The sequence below is a fragment of the Andrena cerasifolii genome, chromosome 4 (genome assembly GCF_050908995.1).
Source record: "Andrena cerasifolii isolate SP2316 chromosome 4, iyAndCera1_principal, whole genome shotgun sequence".
Lineage (NCBI taxonomy): Eukaryota > Metazoa > Arthropoda > Insecta > Hymenoptera > Andrenidae > Andrena > Andrena cerasifolii.
The window spans coordinates 20,343,481-20,359,909 of NC_135121.1; the positions used below are offsets into that span (position 1 = coordinate 20,343,481).

Genomic DNA, 16,429 nt, shown 5'->3' on the forward strand with positions numbered 1-16,429 from the left:
CGGGAAGGCCGGCACTTAAGTGCCTCAGGCCCCCCAACGTTATGTTCTACCCTTGTTTTGGGTGAAAATGTATGTACTTGAAGGAGGAGGAAGCAACGGTTTATGTTACTTCTGAAAAAAGACTAGACCAACCGATGGGTCAACTGTATCTGACTATTTCTTCGCAGGCACGGCGCGCGAATCGACGATTTCGTTTCTTCAAACTGGAATTAGTATATCTCAATCCGCACGGCAATGACGCGTCTTGTCCGCAGTTTTTACTGTTACAGCCAAGGGTACTCGAGTCGCTGGTGAATGATCGAGCACGATAAATCCTGCCGTTTCGCGTAAAGCGATTCTCTGTGCGCGTGCACCTCGGCTGAAGGGCGCGCTCGTGGAAGATCGATACGGGTGCGTCACGGGAAGGCCTGCAATCAAAGAAGTCGCTCGTTTAACGAAGATCTTTGCCTTTTTCTCGAGATGATACAAGCCGATGGCAAGAAGCTCGAGACGCGAGCTGGCCTCGATTGGCTCTCGGTCCACGAGGGTGGCGGAGTTTCTTGGCGTTTCGAGCCAATCCCAACGTGCTCCTTCTCTAAAAATACATTTTGAATCGGTAGGAGGAGATGAAGAGATGAGAAGACACCTCCTTCGCCCGGAGGGAAAAAAAGATTCCTCGAAGTGTATAACTGATTCGACAGTGCCTACTGGCCGCTTCCTCGAGTAGAATCCCGCGGGAGGTCGGAGAAAGAGCAGCTCGAAGGTGCTTCGCGAGATACTCGGTGAACCGATTGCTCCAAGGATTTCAAAGGAGCTCGAGAGATTCGATTCAGTGAAGTGTATCACTCGAACGTGTAGCAAATTACCAAGTGCTATGCAACGATATTCTACGTAACACCTGTTCCCACCTCAGTTCCTCTAATTCCCGTGGACCAAGCTATGTACATTCAAAGTGCAGAGGAGCAACTTTGAGGCGACCAGGGGATTTACAAAGTTCGTAGGTACACTTCGAAGGAGTTGCACCCTTCCGGACGTTTTCGAGATGAAGACCGAGAATGCCAATTCGAGGCAAGTGAATCCCGGCATGGAGCAACGGCTGAGGAGTCCAAAGTGCGCGAGATGCAGGAACCACGGTGTGATTTCCGGTCTGAAGGGTCACAAGAGGTCGTGCGCGTGGAAAGACTGCCGCTGCCCTTGCTGTTTGCTCGTGGTCGAGAGGCAACGGGTGATGGCAGCGCAGGTTGCGCTCCGAAGACAGCAACAGGCTCAAGGGAACTTCTTCGGTGAAAATGGCCTGTCCGCGGTCTGTCAAACGCCGATGGACGCGTCAAGTTCGCCGTATCTACTGAAAACTGACCAGAATCCTGTCTGCCGCAGAGCGAAGAATTCGTTTCAACGTCACCAGCTGCACTTCACGCAGACCAGTATCAGCGTGACGCAGGGTTTCTACGGGTTGAAGACCATCCACGGTTTACCTACAGCATGTTAGTATTAGTTTTAGTAAAAATGTTTGATAAGGCTCCTCGAGTGCTTTAGTACTTAAATAAGAGTAGAATGCAAATTAAGAGAGTTTGAAGATTCGGTCACCTTCCTATGCTTCTCTTGGTATTCTCTGTAGTAGGGGTGGAACGCTGCGTACACGAAGTACCCCTTTGTACGAGTTTACGGGGAATCGTAAAAAGTAACGCCAGTGTGGCGTCAGCTGTTGTATATAAGCGGAGTTTTAGTTTGCTACCGCACAGAGGATTATATTTAACACTCTGTTACTGGCAAAGGAGGACTCTTAATCGCCTCCGTGTTCTTCATTGTAATGCTTAGAATAGTTATCGCGTAAATGTTTAAGAGTCTTTTATTTCAGTTACCGCAGATGCTCCGTTACTGAACGGCATATCGCACAATCGGGAGTACGAACGAGAGGCCGAGGATTCGAAGAAATTAGAACCCTTCCCGACCACGTACTCCACTATTCCGTGGTTCGAGCACGTTACGGAGCCGCGCAAGGTGAAAAAGAACTTTAACAATTTCACTTCCGCCGTGACGGACCTCGGCAACATTTCTGCGGCCAAGAGTGCGCCCTGCTTGGAGAAGAAGTCGACGATTTCGTTCAGCGTGGAATCTATCATTGGGAGAAAATGATGTGGAACGTTGTTGCATTTCACTGTTGTACATAGAACTCACCCTCGCGGCTCGTCTACACTTCCTAGGTTCTCTTTTCAACTATGCAATGCGCGTGTGCGATGGTAATTACGCACCACCGCGAAGTTAAAAGGTTGCTAATTCATTGCATATATTTAAAATACGTTATTGTACATTAACAGCACAATAAACTTATGTACTACGTAATCGTGAATAGTTGTATAAAAACATGAGGACTACGACGTCTTAACTCGTGGGCGCAGTTACTTTAAACGTGCCAAAGTTACTTAAATAACGGATGTATAGCTACATCGCGTCCTACGATTCGTGTATTAAGTTAGTTAAATAAATATGAACATATATTAAGGAACGCACTTTGTGAATCAACAGAAATTCATACGAGTTCATACTACCTTAATCAATGACCTCGTTCAGCAATATGGCAATTAATCATTTCGCATGGGGAGCAAACTAAATGCAATGTTATCAACATTGTTTAGTATATAAAAGACTGTGGGTTTAGGTATCATCATTTCTCATTTTCAAGTGTTTTGCTACAACGTTTCATGTATGCATCCATCTCGGAGAAATCAGTTAAAGTAGTGTGAATTATATCGCATAAAATACTTGGCCATGTATTTTCAAGTAATTGCAACTTCTGTATCGCGTTTACAGCGAGGCTAATTAGATTTAACATATGTACTTTGCCCCTATGTCTCCAAATAAGATCTTCCTGTAATTAAAAAGATCGTGAGCTATACGCTATTAACTGCAGTTTCTACAGGATCACAATTTCATCACCTGTGTTATACTTCCTTTCCTCCACTGTAGCGCCTCTTTAGCAACCACACTTCGTAGTGCTGGGTCGCTATTAAGCAAGAACTGTTTGGCAGTGATTTGTTCTCCATTCTGCCTTTGCACTTTTTCTAAATGGAGTCTTTGTAATAAAGGTTGCAACAAGGACTCTGGCAGTGAATACATTACAATATCAATAAGGCCAGCATACTCTCTGCTTGCCAACTCAATTTCTTCGTCTGTGATCTATATATGAAATTGATACTTTTAGTAAATGGAAGGTATCTACTTGTGTTTCTAAAGCTAGAGCAACTACAGTAACAAAAATATCTTTTCTATTATTAAATTAACGAAATATTTACTTCTTTTCCATTAATAACTTTCAGCCCCCAATGAGCCAAACGGAATACGGCATACACTTTCCAATCCTTTGATACAATCGGGTTCCCCGTATCTATATGAATGCTCGTCAATCCCTGCACTTCGGCCAAAGCATTCAGTTGGCCGAGGTAACTAATGTTAGTTTCTTTAAACATAAAATGCTCTACGTTCGGAAATCTATTTTTCACTTTACACAGAACTTTGGCTACGTCGTTGAACTGTACATAATTAAATTTAACTACGGTAACATCTTGAGCTTTCAAGGAGTCCCATGGCCGGTCAACAAAACGCAGCGCACCTTGCCCATAAACATTCAAACATCGACCAGCAATTTCTATTAAGTAATCTCCTCCTACGAAAAGTTATTAATCAAACTATTGTATCTACACGTCTACCAACATTTTTTTTCATATTGTTGCTTCGTACCTTGCTCTCTTTCCTTCGGTGGATTTTGCAATGGAGGTGGACTCGGTGGCGTTAAGGCTCTATATTTAGCTCTAGCAGTTGCGGCTCTATTACTTTTGTAACATACTAGTTTCTTCACCTGAGCACTCTTTACTCTACTTTTATCCTTCTCTGAACTTTTACACTTTAACAATACACCTTTAGCAGCGGACGACGTACTGGAATCGCTTAACACTGATTTACAGCTGTCCATGCTATTGGCTTTAGAACTTAGGGAGCAATAGCCAGAGGACTCGACACTTGACTTTGATTGACAGTCACTTGGACCATGCTGATCGCGAGGTATCATATTCTGAGACATGTTTGTTAAATCTTTATCATCATTCTTTAATACTTCGAGAGATTTGAGAGCTGTATAACATTCGATACCTTGTCTTTCACTGGTGGCAGTTTCTGATGTAGGTAAAGAAACATTTACAGGACTGAACGTTCCGTTAGGAGCAAATTTATTAATATCGCGAGGAGAAATATGACTTTTGGAACTGAGAAGATGAGGTTTCAAACAACTTTTCAGATTCTGGTGATTTTCCAAACTCTCTGAATCACTGCTCGATGTATCAACATCACTGCCAACTTTAATTCTCGTTGAACCCTTATTTTTACTTGTCTTTTCGTCAAACTTTTTATTAATTAAATTATCTACAATGGAACCTAAGATGGGGGGCAGTTTGAATTCTAATGGATACGCTTTAGTTGTATCTCTCAGTCGAAATAGATTATCGCTAGAATTACTTCTCTTTTTTATGTTTATTTTTGTCGCCTCTATGTTCTCATTTATAGAAGTCAAACTTCCGAAACCTTTTGACTTTGATTTTTCTAAGCTTTTAGGCTTCGGTGCATTGAACTTATTTGACTTCTGTACTTGCACCGTACTAGTACTACTGTTCCGAACATTGTTTCCATTGTTATCTGCAGAGGATTTAGAACGACATCTAAGTAGCTCCCAATTTATTTTAGCGTTTGATATAATTTCGTCCCGCCGAACGTTCATGCAAACTTGTTCGCTAAGGTTCGAAAACGTGGAATTACTTTGTTCCTTGGTTGTCCTCCAGGCCATAGCAGCTCTTCGAATTTGTTCAGTAATTGGCATAGTGGATAAAAATTGTAAATTTGGTAAATACGATACAAGGAAAGAGACATAGTCTCCAGTTAATGTTACAGGATTCCCGTCAATCGTTACTTCCCTAAGTTGCAATGCTTTCGCAAGACTTCCTATATCTTCGATTCTGCAACATTAGAGATTGATGTACGAACAAAGTTGTCGTGCCTGCAACAGCTTCATAAAATACTTACTTCTGAATGTCATTATTACTTAAATATAACTTCTGTAATTGTGGCGTTTCGCCAAAACCCAGCAACTTCTTGATTTTATTACGCCTGAGATTTAACTCTTTCAGCGACACCAACCCTTGGAAATCCTGGCAACTTATTACTTTGATATTATTCCCAGCTAAGTTAAGTACTTTCAATGACGCAAGATTATCTAAATCCGATATCTGTAATATCTGATTTCCATGGAGATCAAGAACTTCTAACTTGCAAAGTCGTCTCAGACCTTCGATTTTCTTTATTCTATTCTTCCCGATCAATAATACCCTCAGATTTTCTAACAGCTCAAAATTACATATCTTCTCGATCTGATTATCGTACAAGTCAAGGAATACCAGTTTAGTTAACTGAGAGAAATTGGAATTCTCGATCTTCGTAAGAAGATTATGTTGCAGCGACAGTAAACGTAATCTCGGCTCTTCGACTATATTTGGAAATGTAGTGAGACCTCGTCTATCGAGACATATCCTATCGGGACTTTTCTCCTTCTCTCCAGCTGTTCTTGTTGCCACGATAGTCTTTCCTTCGCTTGCCCATTGTAATGTAACTGCATTGGAGCCGTTGACTTTTGCATGGTCCGCGTTAAACAGAGAATCCGCCGGGCTGTGTAGAAAATACATATGTTAACTCCCTAAGAGAATAATAAAATACAACCAGCAGTTCCACTGATGCCTCATTCGATACCTGAATGAATTATAACAGCGTTTAGATAGTTTTGGTGGTATGGGTGCCCCGGGTAAAATAGGCAAAGCAGGTGCAATAGTCAGGAAATGATTATCTTCCTGAATATTTCCGCCAGCTTCCGCTGATTTTCCTTTTATGCCTCTTATACGAAAGGCTATCGTTTTTGTCTAAAACATTGAAATCATAACATGTCAGATAGTTTACGATTTTATATAAGATTCTCTGTAAAAGTAAAACCTACCCGCGTCAATCTATCGCTGCTAATTGGCATCACATAACCGACGCATAAAAGTACAATTAGTGTACAGTATCGAAGATCAATAAACGCGATCTTAATCATTTAATAAAGAAGCCTGATACATCGCGAACCTCATCGTGATTAAATTAAGTCGAATATAGAAGCGACTTTATTGTTTGTCACTGCGCATTTCGAAGTTACCGTTGTCAACTTTTGAAACTCCCGCGTCGTATAACAATGCAATAACAGTGGGCCATGGGCGTTAGGGAATTTAACATTAAAATTTGTCACTTTGTGTTTGCAAAAACACCATGTCTCTTCTTTCGGTTTTGCGGTTATTCCAGTTAAACAAAAGTTTAATTATACCAGCGCAGTGTGCGATACAAGCGAGAAACTATGCGGGTAAATATATATTTTTCACCGGAACAATAATATAAAGTTTGAATAGTAAGGTGTATACCTCTTCAAGTAGAGGTTAGACGCGAGCATTACATTTCTAAACTCCTAAATAATATTACTCTGATACAGTAATTATAAAATTCTTACGTTATTAACGATGACGCTTTGAATCGACTATATTTAGCATGTAAAGTACATACATACGATAAAATTTTATGTGAATTCTCACGCTTTGTTGTTGTAGCAATACAACCGATCAAGAAAGGCGTCAAGAAATTTGCGAAACAGGAGAAAGTGCTGATACCCGTTGAGAAGGATGTTAATAAGTTGTTGACTTATGTGTGCGGATCGAACATTTATAAGGAAGGGGAGGATGTAAAATTAAAGCCTGATTCTGCGTATCCGGAATGGCTGTGGAAGATTAGAACTGAACCACCACAGTTGTCTGATTTGGAACCAAACACAAAAGAATATTGGAGGTTCTTACGGAAGCAGGGACTGAAGAGAATTAATCGAATGCAACTGCACCGTAGAGTATAGAATTTTTGTTATCTGTGGGCTCAAATGACTTCTTCATTTTTCCTCGCTTTGTTATAATCGTCGCTGTATAGTAAGTTTGATTAAAGTATCGTTAAGAGATTATGTAAAGTATCTATAAATAAAATTTTATAATATACGCATCTTTAATTAATGATCCCTTGAAACATATTTCTTTCACGCATTCCTAATAGTATAATCGTATCTCTATTAAACTTTCAAACTTTTCTGTATTTCCTACTCAGCTCTTTCGTTCAATAAGAAATCTTATGGTCGCCGTTTGTTCGCTTAATGAATGTGAAACAAAAGTACCTGCTCATATTTGTAATCATTTACGGCAGTCGCCGATCTTATCGAATTCATTAGCAAAATACACACAACAGCATTTGAGATTATACACGTGATTTCGGAGAATTCACGTTGATTTATTCAGCGCGGTCGTTCAACACTGCGCACGAATGCAAATAGAAAATATCTTTATCTGTTCTACATCACCGATCCGAATATTATACGAACCATTTTGTGTTTCTGTCATTCCCAACGGTCGATCTAAATTGCCAAAAATTTCCGCTGGTGCACAACCGAACGGTTACCGATAACACAGTTCGACAGCCATCTGGACTTGTAACATTCAATAGCCATTTATTATAAGTTTTCATGCGCTGACAACGAACCCGAAAACCGTTTGTCGCCATCACCCTCAGTTTTTGAGAAATTCGATTTTGGAAAAAAAACTGCAAATATTCATCTTTGAACATCTTTTGTGTCGAAACAGTAATATTCAACAGTATATCCTCCTGAATACAACGATAAGTTATTATTATGAGTCACAACCAATTACATTTTTACTTAAGTACCTGTAAATAATTTACGCATTTTCAGAGTATTTTCTAAAAACAGAAGCCCTTCGTTACATCCCGCAATAAGTTTCACGAATAACTTACTTAACACAAAATAATTATTAATCCAAAAAATCGTGTTTTATCCGCAACATCTGATAAACTATTTAAAAAACCCGCCTTCCCTAACACCCCTCTCTCTTTCTAATCCCCGTTCCCTCTCACTCTAACAACTACCTCCTCGCATCATGCTCTACTGCTTGGAATAGTGATCCTCAAGGGAATGATCGCCGATCGGTATAACTGCAGCCATTCGTGACAAAACCGGAATAAACATAACCTAAACATTCACTAAACTGGCTACTTTCCAAGCTGCTTGTTTATCTATCTCTTTCAATCCGTATTTCTGTCTCTTTCTTTTTTACGCTTTCTTTCTCTGTCTACTTCCGCTTTTGTCACAAATGGCGGGAACCAATCAGTGGCACGCCATCTATTTCTATCCTGCTCGCGCACGACCCCCCTCTCTCGCGCTCTCTTCTCCCAGAGTTATTTGAGCTTCAAATAATTTTCAAATACAAATGAATGAAAAGATGAACAAATTATTTGAAGGTTAAAATGAATTCCCGTCGAATAAGAAAATTATTTGTGGCCGTCGGATAAATTCACGTCGAACAAAAAAAATTATTTGTGACATTTCAAATACAAATAACTATCAGTAATTTTGATTTCAAATAAAAATAACTCTGCTAACTAAGCCTGCTTTATTTGATGACAAATAAAGGTAAAGCCTGTTTTATTTGATTCGTTATTTAAATAATTTTGTAATAATCTTTTTTTTATTTTTTACAAGTCCGAAAAAAGTCAAATTTTGTCGAACTGTGTAATTATGCGTCAAACAATTTTTTCTATTTAATTTCGTCTCTGATAAGGCCATTCGAAAAAAAAAGAATATAGTACCCTAGCGGCCGTAGCCGTGGCGGAGACGTCGGTTCTCGTTAGATCTCCGAAGTTAAGCATCACGGGGCGGAAAGAGATGGGTGAACACCACCACACCACACACATCCACCACCTTTCTCCCGGTGCGCCGCTGCTCCTGGGACCCGAAGGAGAGAGAGGAGGAAGGAAGGGGTGGGATAAAGGACGGACTATAATAATATAATTAGTGTTCGCTGGGCAATATAAAGCGATAAGCTTTGAAACGTCGTCATCCTGTTTAACAGGAAAACAAAAAATACATACATAGTACCACCTATTGATGAAAAGCAATCAGTAGTGAATCAGAAAAAATGTGTAAGCTCTTCGTCATTTGTCAAATAGTTGTCTGATGATAACGCTGGTAAAGATCGATAACGCGTGCAAAGAAAGGAGAAAGGGTCACGATGAAGGGGGGGGGGGGGGCAGCGCGTGTACCCCTAATCGCCGCCTCGTTCCATTTGTAACTAAAGCATAAGATTTCAATATTCAAAAAATGGCAGCTGATTGTTCGGAAAAGTGTATCGGTCGATGGCATTATTTATTGCAAACGATAAACCGGATCAAGATAATCGGCGGGATCGAGATAATCAACGGAATTGGAAGGCAACGAGTCACCCGTAATCCCCTGACACGTTAAGGTCTTGGCAACCAGGAAGAGTCTTCCCAGTCTTCCGTTTCGCTGCAGGTAACACGTTTCCAATATTTCTACACATCGCCCGAATTCCAAAATTTTAAACAACAGAACGCTCCAGAAATCTTTTACAAGTTATTATATTATTAAATATGGTGGAAGTCGTGATTATAAACGAAAAAGTAAGAGTTGCGCGTATTTAGGATAAACGAAAATTTTACTGTCTTATCCCCAATTTCAGAATTTCGCCGATTTCTTACGGATAATGCTCGAAAGTACGTTTATTTGATGTTGCACACTCAGCTTTGGTGTGATATCATTTATCTATCGCGGAATCGCAACGTTTATTTGCTTAGTACCGCTCCGTTTTGCTTTTGTATTATATTGCACCAATGACGACAAGAAAATTGGAATCATGGTGTTCATTAACATCTTATGGAACGATACCAAATTATGTAACACGACTAACTGCAATAACGCTCCAATACAGTGCTTGAACATTGAAGTAGGTACTTGCAATTACTCGCCAAGAAAGGGAGTGATATCACTCAGACACAAATATTAATTCTATCACGGTGTTCCATCCTGTTATCGAAATAGAAATGTACTTTCTGAGTAATCATATTGAAATAATTTCAATATCTGATTTTGTTCACGAAGTAACTACATACATTTGTATACATAATCGTACGTTTATCTTAGTACACCTGTTATAGACTCTTCGTCAGGTATTTGAAGTAATGATACCGCAAAAACCTGATAAGAAAGTGTACTTAAACAAACGAATCCGTAGATTTTCCAGAATATAAAAAGGGGCCGGTGAATCGCATCGATCGCGTTACTCCGAAGTAACACTGCCGAGAACATTGGACCTGAATTAGTTAAGGTATTATTCAAGTTCCTTAGGAACTCGCGTTTCATTAAGAAATTCACAAATTCTTTCTATTTTCGATTTAATAAATTATAACTCTGAGATATCATCAACATACCACCCAGCGCCCATAATAAATATAATCATTTACTTTCAGATGTTCAAAGTAGCGCTCTTGGCTGCTTTCGTGGCGTTTGCTGCCACTAGCATAGCCGCGGACAGTAAGTAGAACCCGTTTCTTTCTTTTTTTCTAATTAATGAAGTTCACCTGTGACGACCTTGTAATTTATCACTGACTATTCTCTGAAATCCGCCTACTCTTTCGAAGGTTCCTTTACTCTGTTTCAATTTTTTCAAGTCCTCCTTATTCTTAGCGTTTATATTTCGTAATTATATTAAGGGGTTATACCTAGTCAGGCGACCGAAAAGAGGCGAATATTTGTGATTTTTTTTTGAAGAAGCAGAATATGTACTTTTGCATTTAGTAATTTTTTTGTAGAAAAATATTTACGTTTATAATAAATTAACAACCGACATCCAAAAAGTATTTTTAAAAATTTGGTTTTGCGGTGAGCACTGCCATTCGGAACCAGATTATCTAAAATCAAAAAGAAACAAGATTTCCTTAGTATATTAATGTATCTTCCGATTAATGGAGGGAATTTCCGAAATATTAATTTGAAAGAAAATGGCGTTTGTTTAAAATTGAAATTATGATATTTTTCGCGGGATATTTGCACGAAAAAATCAGGATTTCAAATTTAAATAAACGCCATTTTCTTTTAAATTAATATTTCGGAAATTCCCTTCATTAATCGGAAGATACATTAATATACTAAGGAAATCTTGTTTCTTTTTGATTTTAGATAATCTGGTTCCGAATGGCAGTGCTCACCGCAAAACCAAATTTTTAAAAATGCTTCTTGGATATCGGTTGTTACTTTATTATAAACGCAAATATTTTTCTACGAATAAATTATCAAATGTTCTATAAATGTTGATCGTTTAAGCGCAAAAAAGTTTTGTAAAAATATATGCTTCAGCTTCCTAAAAAAAAATTCACAAATATTCGCCACTTTTCGGCCTCCTAACTAGGTATAACCCCTTAAGCTACTTGAGCTCAAGCAGAGTCCTTTCATCAGATCCTCACCCACCCGCCACTATACTACACACAACGTAATAAAGTCAATATATTTCTCCAGAGAAGATAGTCTGCTACTTCGGTAGCTGGACCATCTACCGCCCTGGTCTCGGCAAGTTTGACATATCCGACCTCGACCCGCGCCTGTGCACACACATAATCTACAGCTTCGTCGGCATCAACACCGATGGCAGCCTCCGCGTGATGGACAGTTGGGCCGATCTGCCCAGTGGCTTGGATGGTTACGGGAAGTTCACCCGCCTGCGAGAAAAGAGCCCTGGAACCAAGGCCATGATCGCTATCGGAGGCTGGAACGAGGGATCCTCCAAGTTCTCCCAGGTCGCCAGCAACCCCGGGACCCGTACCCAGTTTGTCCGGAACGTCGTCAACTTCTTGAAGCAGTACAACTTCGACGGCTTTGACGTTGACTGGGAGTACCCGAATCAGCGCGGCGGGCAGCCGTCCGACAAGGAGAACTACGTGGCCTTGCTGAGGGAGCTGAGGCAGGCGTTCAACCCGCTGGGCTACATCCTCAGCGTAGCCGTGGCCGCAGCTGAATCCTCGGCGTCCAAGTCCTACAACATCCGGGAAGTGTCCCAACACGTTCACTTCATTAATCTCATGGCGTACGACTTCAACGGCTCCTGGAACCCGAAGACGGGCCTGAACGCTCCGATGTACCCCTCCTCCCGCGAATCCGGTGACCAGGCTAAGCTCAACATGGTTCGTATGGCGTGACCGGGCGCGTAGCGGCACCTGACGCAACGATTTCGACGCGGGATTATTCGTGTTCCAGAACTCGGCGGTGAGTTACTGGATCCAGCAGGGCGCACCACGCGACAAGCTCGTCCTCGGCGTTCCCTCCTATGGTAGATCCTTCACCCTGGCAAACTCTGGTAACAACGGGGTTGGCGCGCCATCCACGGGCCCGGGAGCTGCCGGACCCTACACGCAGGAAGCTGGTATGCTTGGTTTCAACGAGATCTGCGTGAACCTCGGGCAGGGTGGTTGGACCGTTATCGGCGATCCAGAGCAACAGGTGCCTTACGCCTTCAAGGGCAACCAATGGGTCGGATACGACGATGCCTCGTAAGATGAAACTTGTTAGACTTTGTGCTTTGCCTATTGCGACCACGTGCGGGTGTTTTTCTCGTCGAATCGCATGAAAATTGATGGAAGTTTCGACGTGGAACGTCTTGCACGCGGAGCGCATGGGTACGATTTATTACGAGTCTGAAAGTCAGAAGTTAAACGCAGGCAGTCACGTGTTTTTATTCATTTTTAGGTGCGTTCGGAAGAAGGCTGATTATATTAACAAAATGGGTCTTGCCGGAGCTATGCTGTGGAGCGTCGAAACAGACGACTTCCGTGGCACTTGTGGTCAAAAGTATCCCCTTCTGAACGCTTTGAATAGTGTATTGAGAGGTGGTGTATCGCCCTCTCCAGCTAATCCTGACCCTGCTAACCCTTCTCCAGCACCAACTGCAGCGCCACCACCACCACCACCACCCCCATCAACGTCTGTATGTAAGGAGGAAGGATATGTACGCGATCCAAACAACTGTTCAACGTTCTATTATTGTAAAAATGTGGACGGTCAGTATCAGGCCTCCACGTTCCATTGTGCCCCTGGACTCGCGTTTGACACGTCGATCAATGTTTGCAACTACAAGGAGTCTGTTCCTGGCTGCTAATTAATGCTAATGTACTGTTTGTGTATCGCAATTGGATGTCTTATGGATGACTCGTAATAAACGGCTGTAATACAAAATTCGCCGATGGTCTACCGCATTTAAATAGTACGCATTAGAAGTTATCTCTTTTCTTAATTGGTTGCATTTCGAAATTATAGCCTCAGATTATAAGATGTCGATTTCTCCATTTTAATACCATAAGAAAGGGTCTATATAGTCGGGCAAGCATAGTGAAAAGTGCCGCCAAACCAAATTGAACGTGGATTACAACAATCGATAGGTTCCCCAAAGAATACTGTTTCTGCCAGGTATCAACTCGATTCCCCTACTACCAGGTTACCGTTAGCTATTTGTCAACGTGTACAATCGAACGGTTACCTATAATTATGCGTCAAACATTTTTTCTATTTAGTTTCGTCTCTTATAAGAGCATTCGCGGAAAAAAAGAACACATAGTATTGAACAAAGGCAATCAGTGAGTCAGAAAAAATGTGAGCATCTCGTCGTTTGTCAATAATGTGTCAGATGATAACGCTGGTAAAGATCGATAACGCGTGCAAAGAAAGGATAAAGGGTCGCGATGAAACGGACGGAGGGCGTATACCCCTAACAGCCCGTTCCATTTGTAACTACTTAGGATTTCAATCTTAAAAAAATGGCAGATGATTGCACGGAAAAGTGTATCGGTCGATGGTTTATCTATTGCAAATGATAAACGGGATCGAGGTAATCGATGGGATTGATATAATTAATAGAATTGGAAGGCAACGAGTCACCTGTAATCCCTTGACACGTTAAGGTGTTGGCAACCAGGAAGTCTTCCCAGTTTTCCGTTTCGCAGCAGGTAACACGTTTCCAATATTTCTTCCCATTACCCTATTTCCCAAATTTTAAGCGACAGAGCACTCTAGAAATCTTTGCAAGTTATTATATTATTAAATAGGGTGGAGGTCGTGATTATGAATAAAAAAAAAAGTAGAATTGCACGTATTCAGGAATAACGAAAATTTGATTGTCCTATCTCCAATTTCAGAATTTCGCCGATTTCACTGTCCAACAGCCATTTTGATCTGTAACATTTAATAGCCGTTTCTTATAGATTTTTGTGCGCTGAAAACGAATCCGTAAACCGTTTGTGCAGCGCCGACAGTGGCAGTCAATGGCGGTGGACACGTCCACCGCCGCTCAACGTCACAGAATCGCGTAACGCGCGTGAATGTTGAAAAGTTGCATTTCTTTTTTAAAATCGAATTTCTTGAAGGCAGCGCACGAAAATCTATAAGAAACGGCTATCGAATGTTACAGCGTAGAGAAGAAATTACATTTTGTTGGACAGTGTTTCTTATGAATAATACTCGAAAGTACGTATATTTGATGTTGCACACTCAGCTCTGGTGTGATATCGGTTATCTATCGCGGAATCGTAACGTTTACCTGCTTAGTATCGCTCTGTTTTGCTGTTGTATTATACCGATCACCTATAGGACCAATGACGACAAGACAATTGCAATCATGATTCGATGGAGATCGTTATCGTCTTATCTAATGATACTGTCGATGTGGTATTAATGACGCGAATGTGCCCAATTATGTAACACGACTAATTGCAATGATCTTCTAATACAGTGCTTGCACATTGAAGTAGGTACCTACTTATAATTACTCTTGAAGACAGGGAGAGATGTCAATCAGATACAAATATTAATTCTATCACGGTGTTCCATCCTGTTATCGAAATAGAAATGTACTTTCTGAGTAATCATATTAAAATAATATCAGTATCTGATTTTGTTCATGATGAAATAACTACATACATTTATATACATAATCGTACGTTTATCTTAGTACACCTGTTATAGACTCTTCGTCAGGTATTTGAAGTAATGATACCGCAAAAACCTGATAAGAAAGTGTACTTAAACAAACGGATCCGTAGATTTTCCAGAATATAAAAAGGGGCCGGTGAATCGCATCGATCGCGTTCCTCCGAAGTAACACTGCCGAGAACATTGGACCTGAATTAGTTAAGGTATTATTCAAGTTCCTTAGGAACTCGCGTTTCATTAAGAAATTCACAAATTCTTTCTATTTTCGATTTAATAAATTATAACTCTGAGATATCATCAACATACCACCCAGCGCCCATAATAAATATAATCATTTACTTTCAGATATTCAAAGTAGCGCTCTTGGCTGCTTTCGTGGCGTTTGCTGCCACTAGCATAGCCGCGGACAGTAAGTAGAACCCGTTTCTTTCCTTTCTTCAAATTAATGAAGTTCACCTGTGACGACCTTGTAATTTATCACTGACTATTCTCTGAAATCCGCCTACTCTTTCGAAGGTTCCTTTACTCTGTTTCAATCTTTTCAATCCTTCCTTATTCGTAGCGTTCATATTTCTTAATAACATTAAGCTACTTCAGCTTAAACAGAGAGCCCATTCATCGGATCAAAAGTATCCCCTTCTGAACGCTTTGAATAGCGTATTGAGAGGTGGTGTACCGCTCTCTCCAGCTAATCCTGACTCTGGTAACCCTTCTCCAGCACCAACTGCAGCGCCACTACCACCATCAGCGATTATCTGTAAGGAGGAAGGATATGTACCCGATCCAAACGACTGTTCAACGTTCTATTATTGTAAAAATGTGAACGGCCAGTATCAGATCTCCCGGGAGTTGCATTGTGCCCCTGGACTTGCCTTTGACCCCTCGATCATTGCTTGCATCGACAAGGAGTCTGTTCCTGGTTGCTAATTAATGCTAATGTACCGACACTACTGACTGTGTATCGCAATTGGATGTCTCATGTATGATCCCCAATTGTACGGGTATCGTAATAAAGGACTGTGATACAAAATTCCTTTTTCTTCTTTTCAATTAACCCCTTCTTAGTGATAATTTCTCTACTTGTGCAGATAAATTGTTTTCAACAGTAATGCTCTAATATTACGATGAATTATTAAGATATAGGGTTGCTAAGATGTGTGATAAATACGATCGGCGGAGCCTCGATTGCTGCAGTGTGAAAGAGGAGGTGGGGAGATTGGAGATTGCGAAACTAACGCGAGAACTCGACTACTCCGACAAACGGAGAATAATATTTTACTACTACCCCATAGTTCAAGGAGAATCAGAATTCCTGCTTCTTCTTTAGCTAGAGTATCGTTTAAAGTTTTAAAGAGTCGCTACCACTACGATAGCAATTACATATTCGGTGGCAGACATTTTTCATAATAATTCATTGAAAAGAACGCGTTCTTCCACATTTCACTGTCACTTTCCGTGTAATATGTTAGCCCGACCCGACCCGCTCCACCTGCTAATATTTGTAATTTT

General features: G+C 40.8%; 4 protein-coding genes and 1 long non-coding RNA gene across 8 annotated transcripts; 4 read left to right on the forward strand and 1 right to left on the reverse strand.

The window, feature by feature from the left end:
• Positions 1-196: 196 nt before the first annotated feature.
• On the forward strand, positions 197-2,481 carry LOC143368212 (uncharacterized). The gene is made up of 2 exons (XM_076810704.1): positions 197-1,463; positions 1,838-2,481. The coding sequence occupies exons 1-2, from the start codon at positions 1,022-1,024 to the stop codon at positions 2,113-2,115; spliced, it is 720 nt and encodes a 239-aa protein (XP_076666819.1). The 5' UTR covers positions 197-1,021; the 3' UTR covers positions 2,116-2,481.
• Positions 2,482-2,614: 133 nt separating this feature from the next.
• Positions 2,615-6,217, reverse strand: LOC143368204 (uncharacterized). Of its 2 annotated transcripts, XM_076810689.1 has the most exons (8): positions 6,011-6,217; positions 5,770-5,936; positions 5,050-5,688; positions 4,786-4,982; positions 3,718-4,665; positions 3,273-3,643; positions 2,917-3,156; positions 2,615-2,848 (listed from the first exon to the last, which is right to left on the reverse strand). In XM_076810689.1, the coding sequence occupies exons 1-8, from the start codon at positions 6,107-6,109 to the stop codon at positions 2,645-2,647; spliced, it is 2,865 nt and encodes a 954-aa protein (XP_076666804.1). In that variant the 5' UTR covers positions 6,110-6,217; the 3' UTR covers positions 2,615-2,644. The 2 variants fall into 2 exon arrangements, with proteins under 2 accessions (XP_076666804.1, XP_076666803.1); XM_076810688.1 differs by having other exon boundaries at positions 3,718-4,982.
• A 31-nt stretch (positions 6,218-6,248) lies between these two features.
• Mrpl54 (mitochondrial ribosomal protein L54) lies at positions 6,249-7,082 on the forward strand. Its single transcript, XM_076810705.1, has 2 exons — positions 6,249-6,409; positions 6,651-7,082. Exons 1-2 carry the CDS (start codon positions 6,319-6,321, stop codon positions 6,944-6,946), a joined length of 387 nt encoding a protein of 128 aa, XP_076666820.1. The 5' UTR covers positions 6,249-6,318; the 3' UTR covers positions 6,947-7,082.
• A 2,224-nt stretch (positions 7,083-9,306) lies between these two features.
• Positions 9,307-13,171, forward strand: LOC143368179 (chitinase-3-like protein 1). Of its 3 annotated transcripts, XM_076810597.1 has the most exons (6): positions 9,307-9,442; positions 10,182-10,274; positions 10,417-10,480; positions 11,462-12,123; positions 12,197-12,489; positions 12,686-13,171. In XM_076810597.1, exons 3-6 carry the CDS (start codon positions 10,417-10,419, stop codon positions 13,092-13,094), a joined length of 1,428 nt encoding a protein of 475 aa, XP_076666712.1. In that variant the 5' UTR covers positions 9,307-9,442; positions 10,182-10,274; the 3' UTR covers positions 13,095-13,171. The 3 variants fall into 3 exon arrangements, with proteins under 3 accessions (XP_076666712.1, XP_076666714.1, XP_076666713.1); XM_076810599.1 differs by lacking the exon at positions 10,182-10,274 and having other exon boundaries at positions 9,371-9,442; XM_076810598.1 differs by lacking the exon at positions 9,307-9,442 and having other exon boundaries at positions 10,163-10,274.
• LOC143368184 (uncharacterized) lies at positions 9,444-15,036 on the forward strand. The gene is made up of 4 exons (XR_013085171.1): positions 9,444-9,549; positions 9,630-9,893; positions 10,105-10,157; positions 15,006-15,036. It is a non-coding gene; the product is annotated as an uncharacterized LOC143368184 (long non-coding RNA).
• Positions 15,037-16,429: the final 1,393 nt, after the last annotated feature.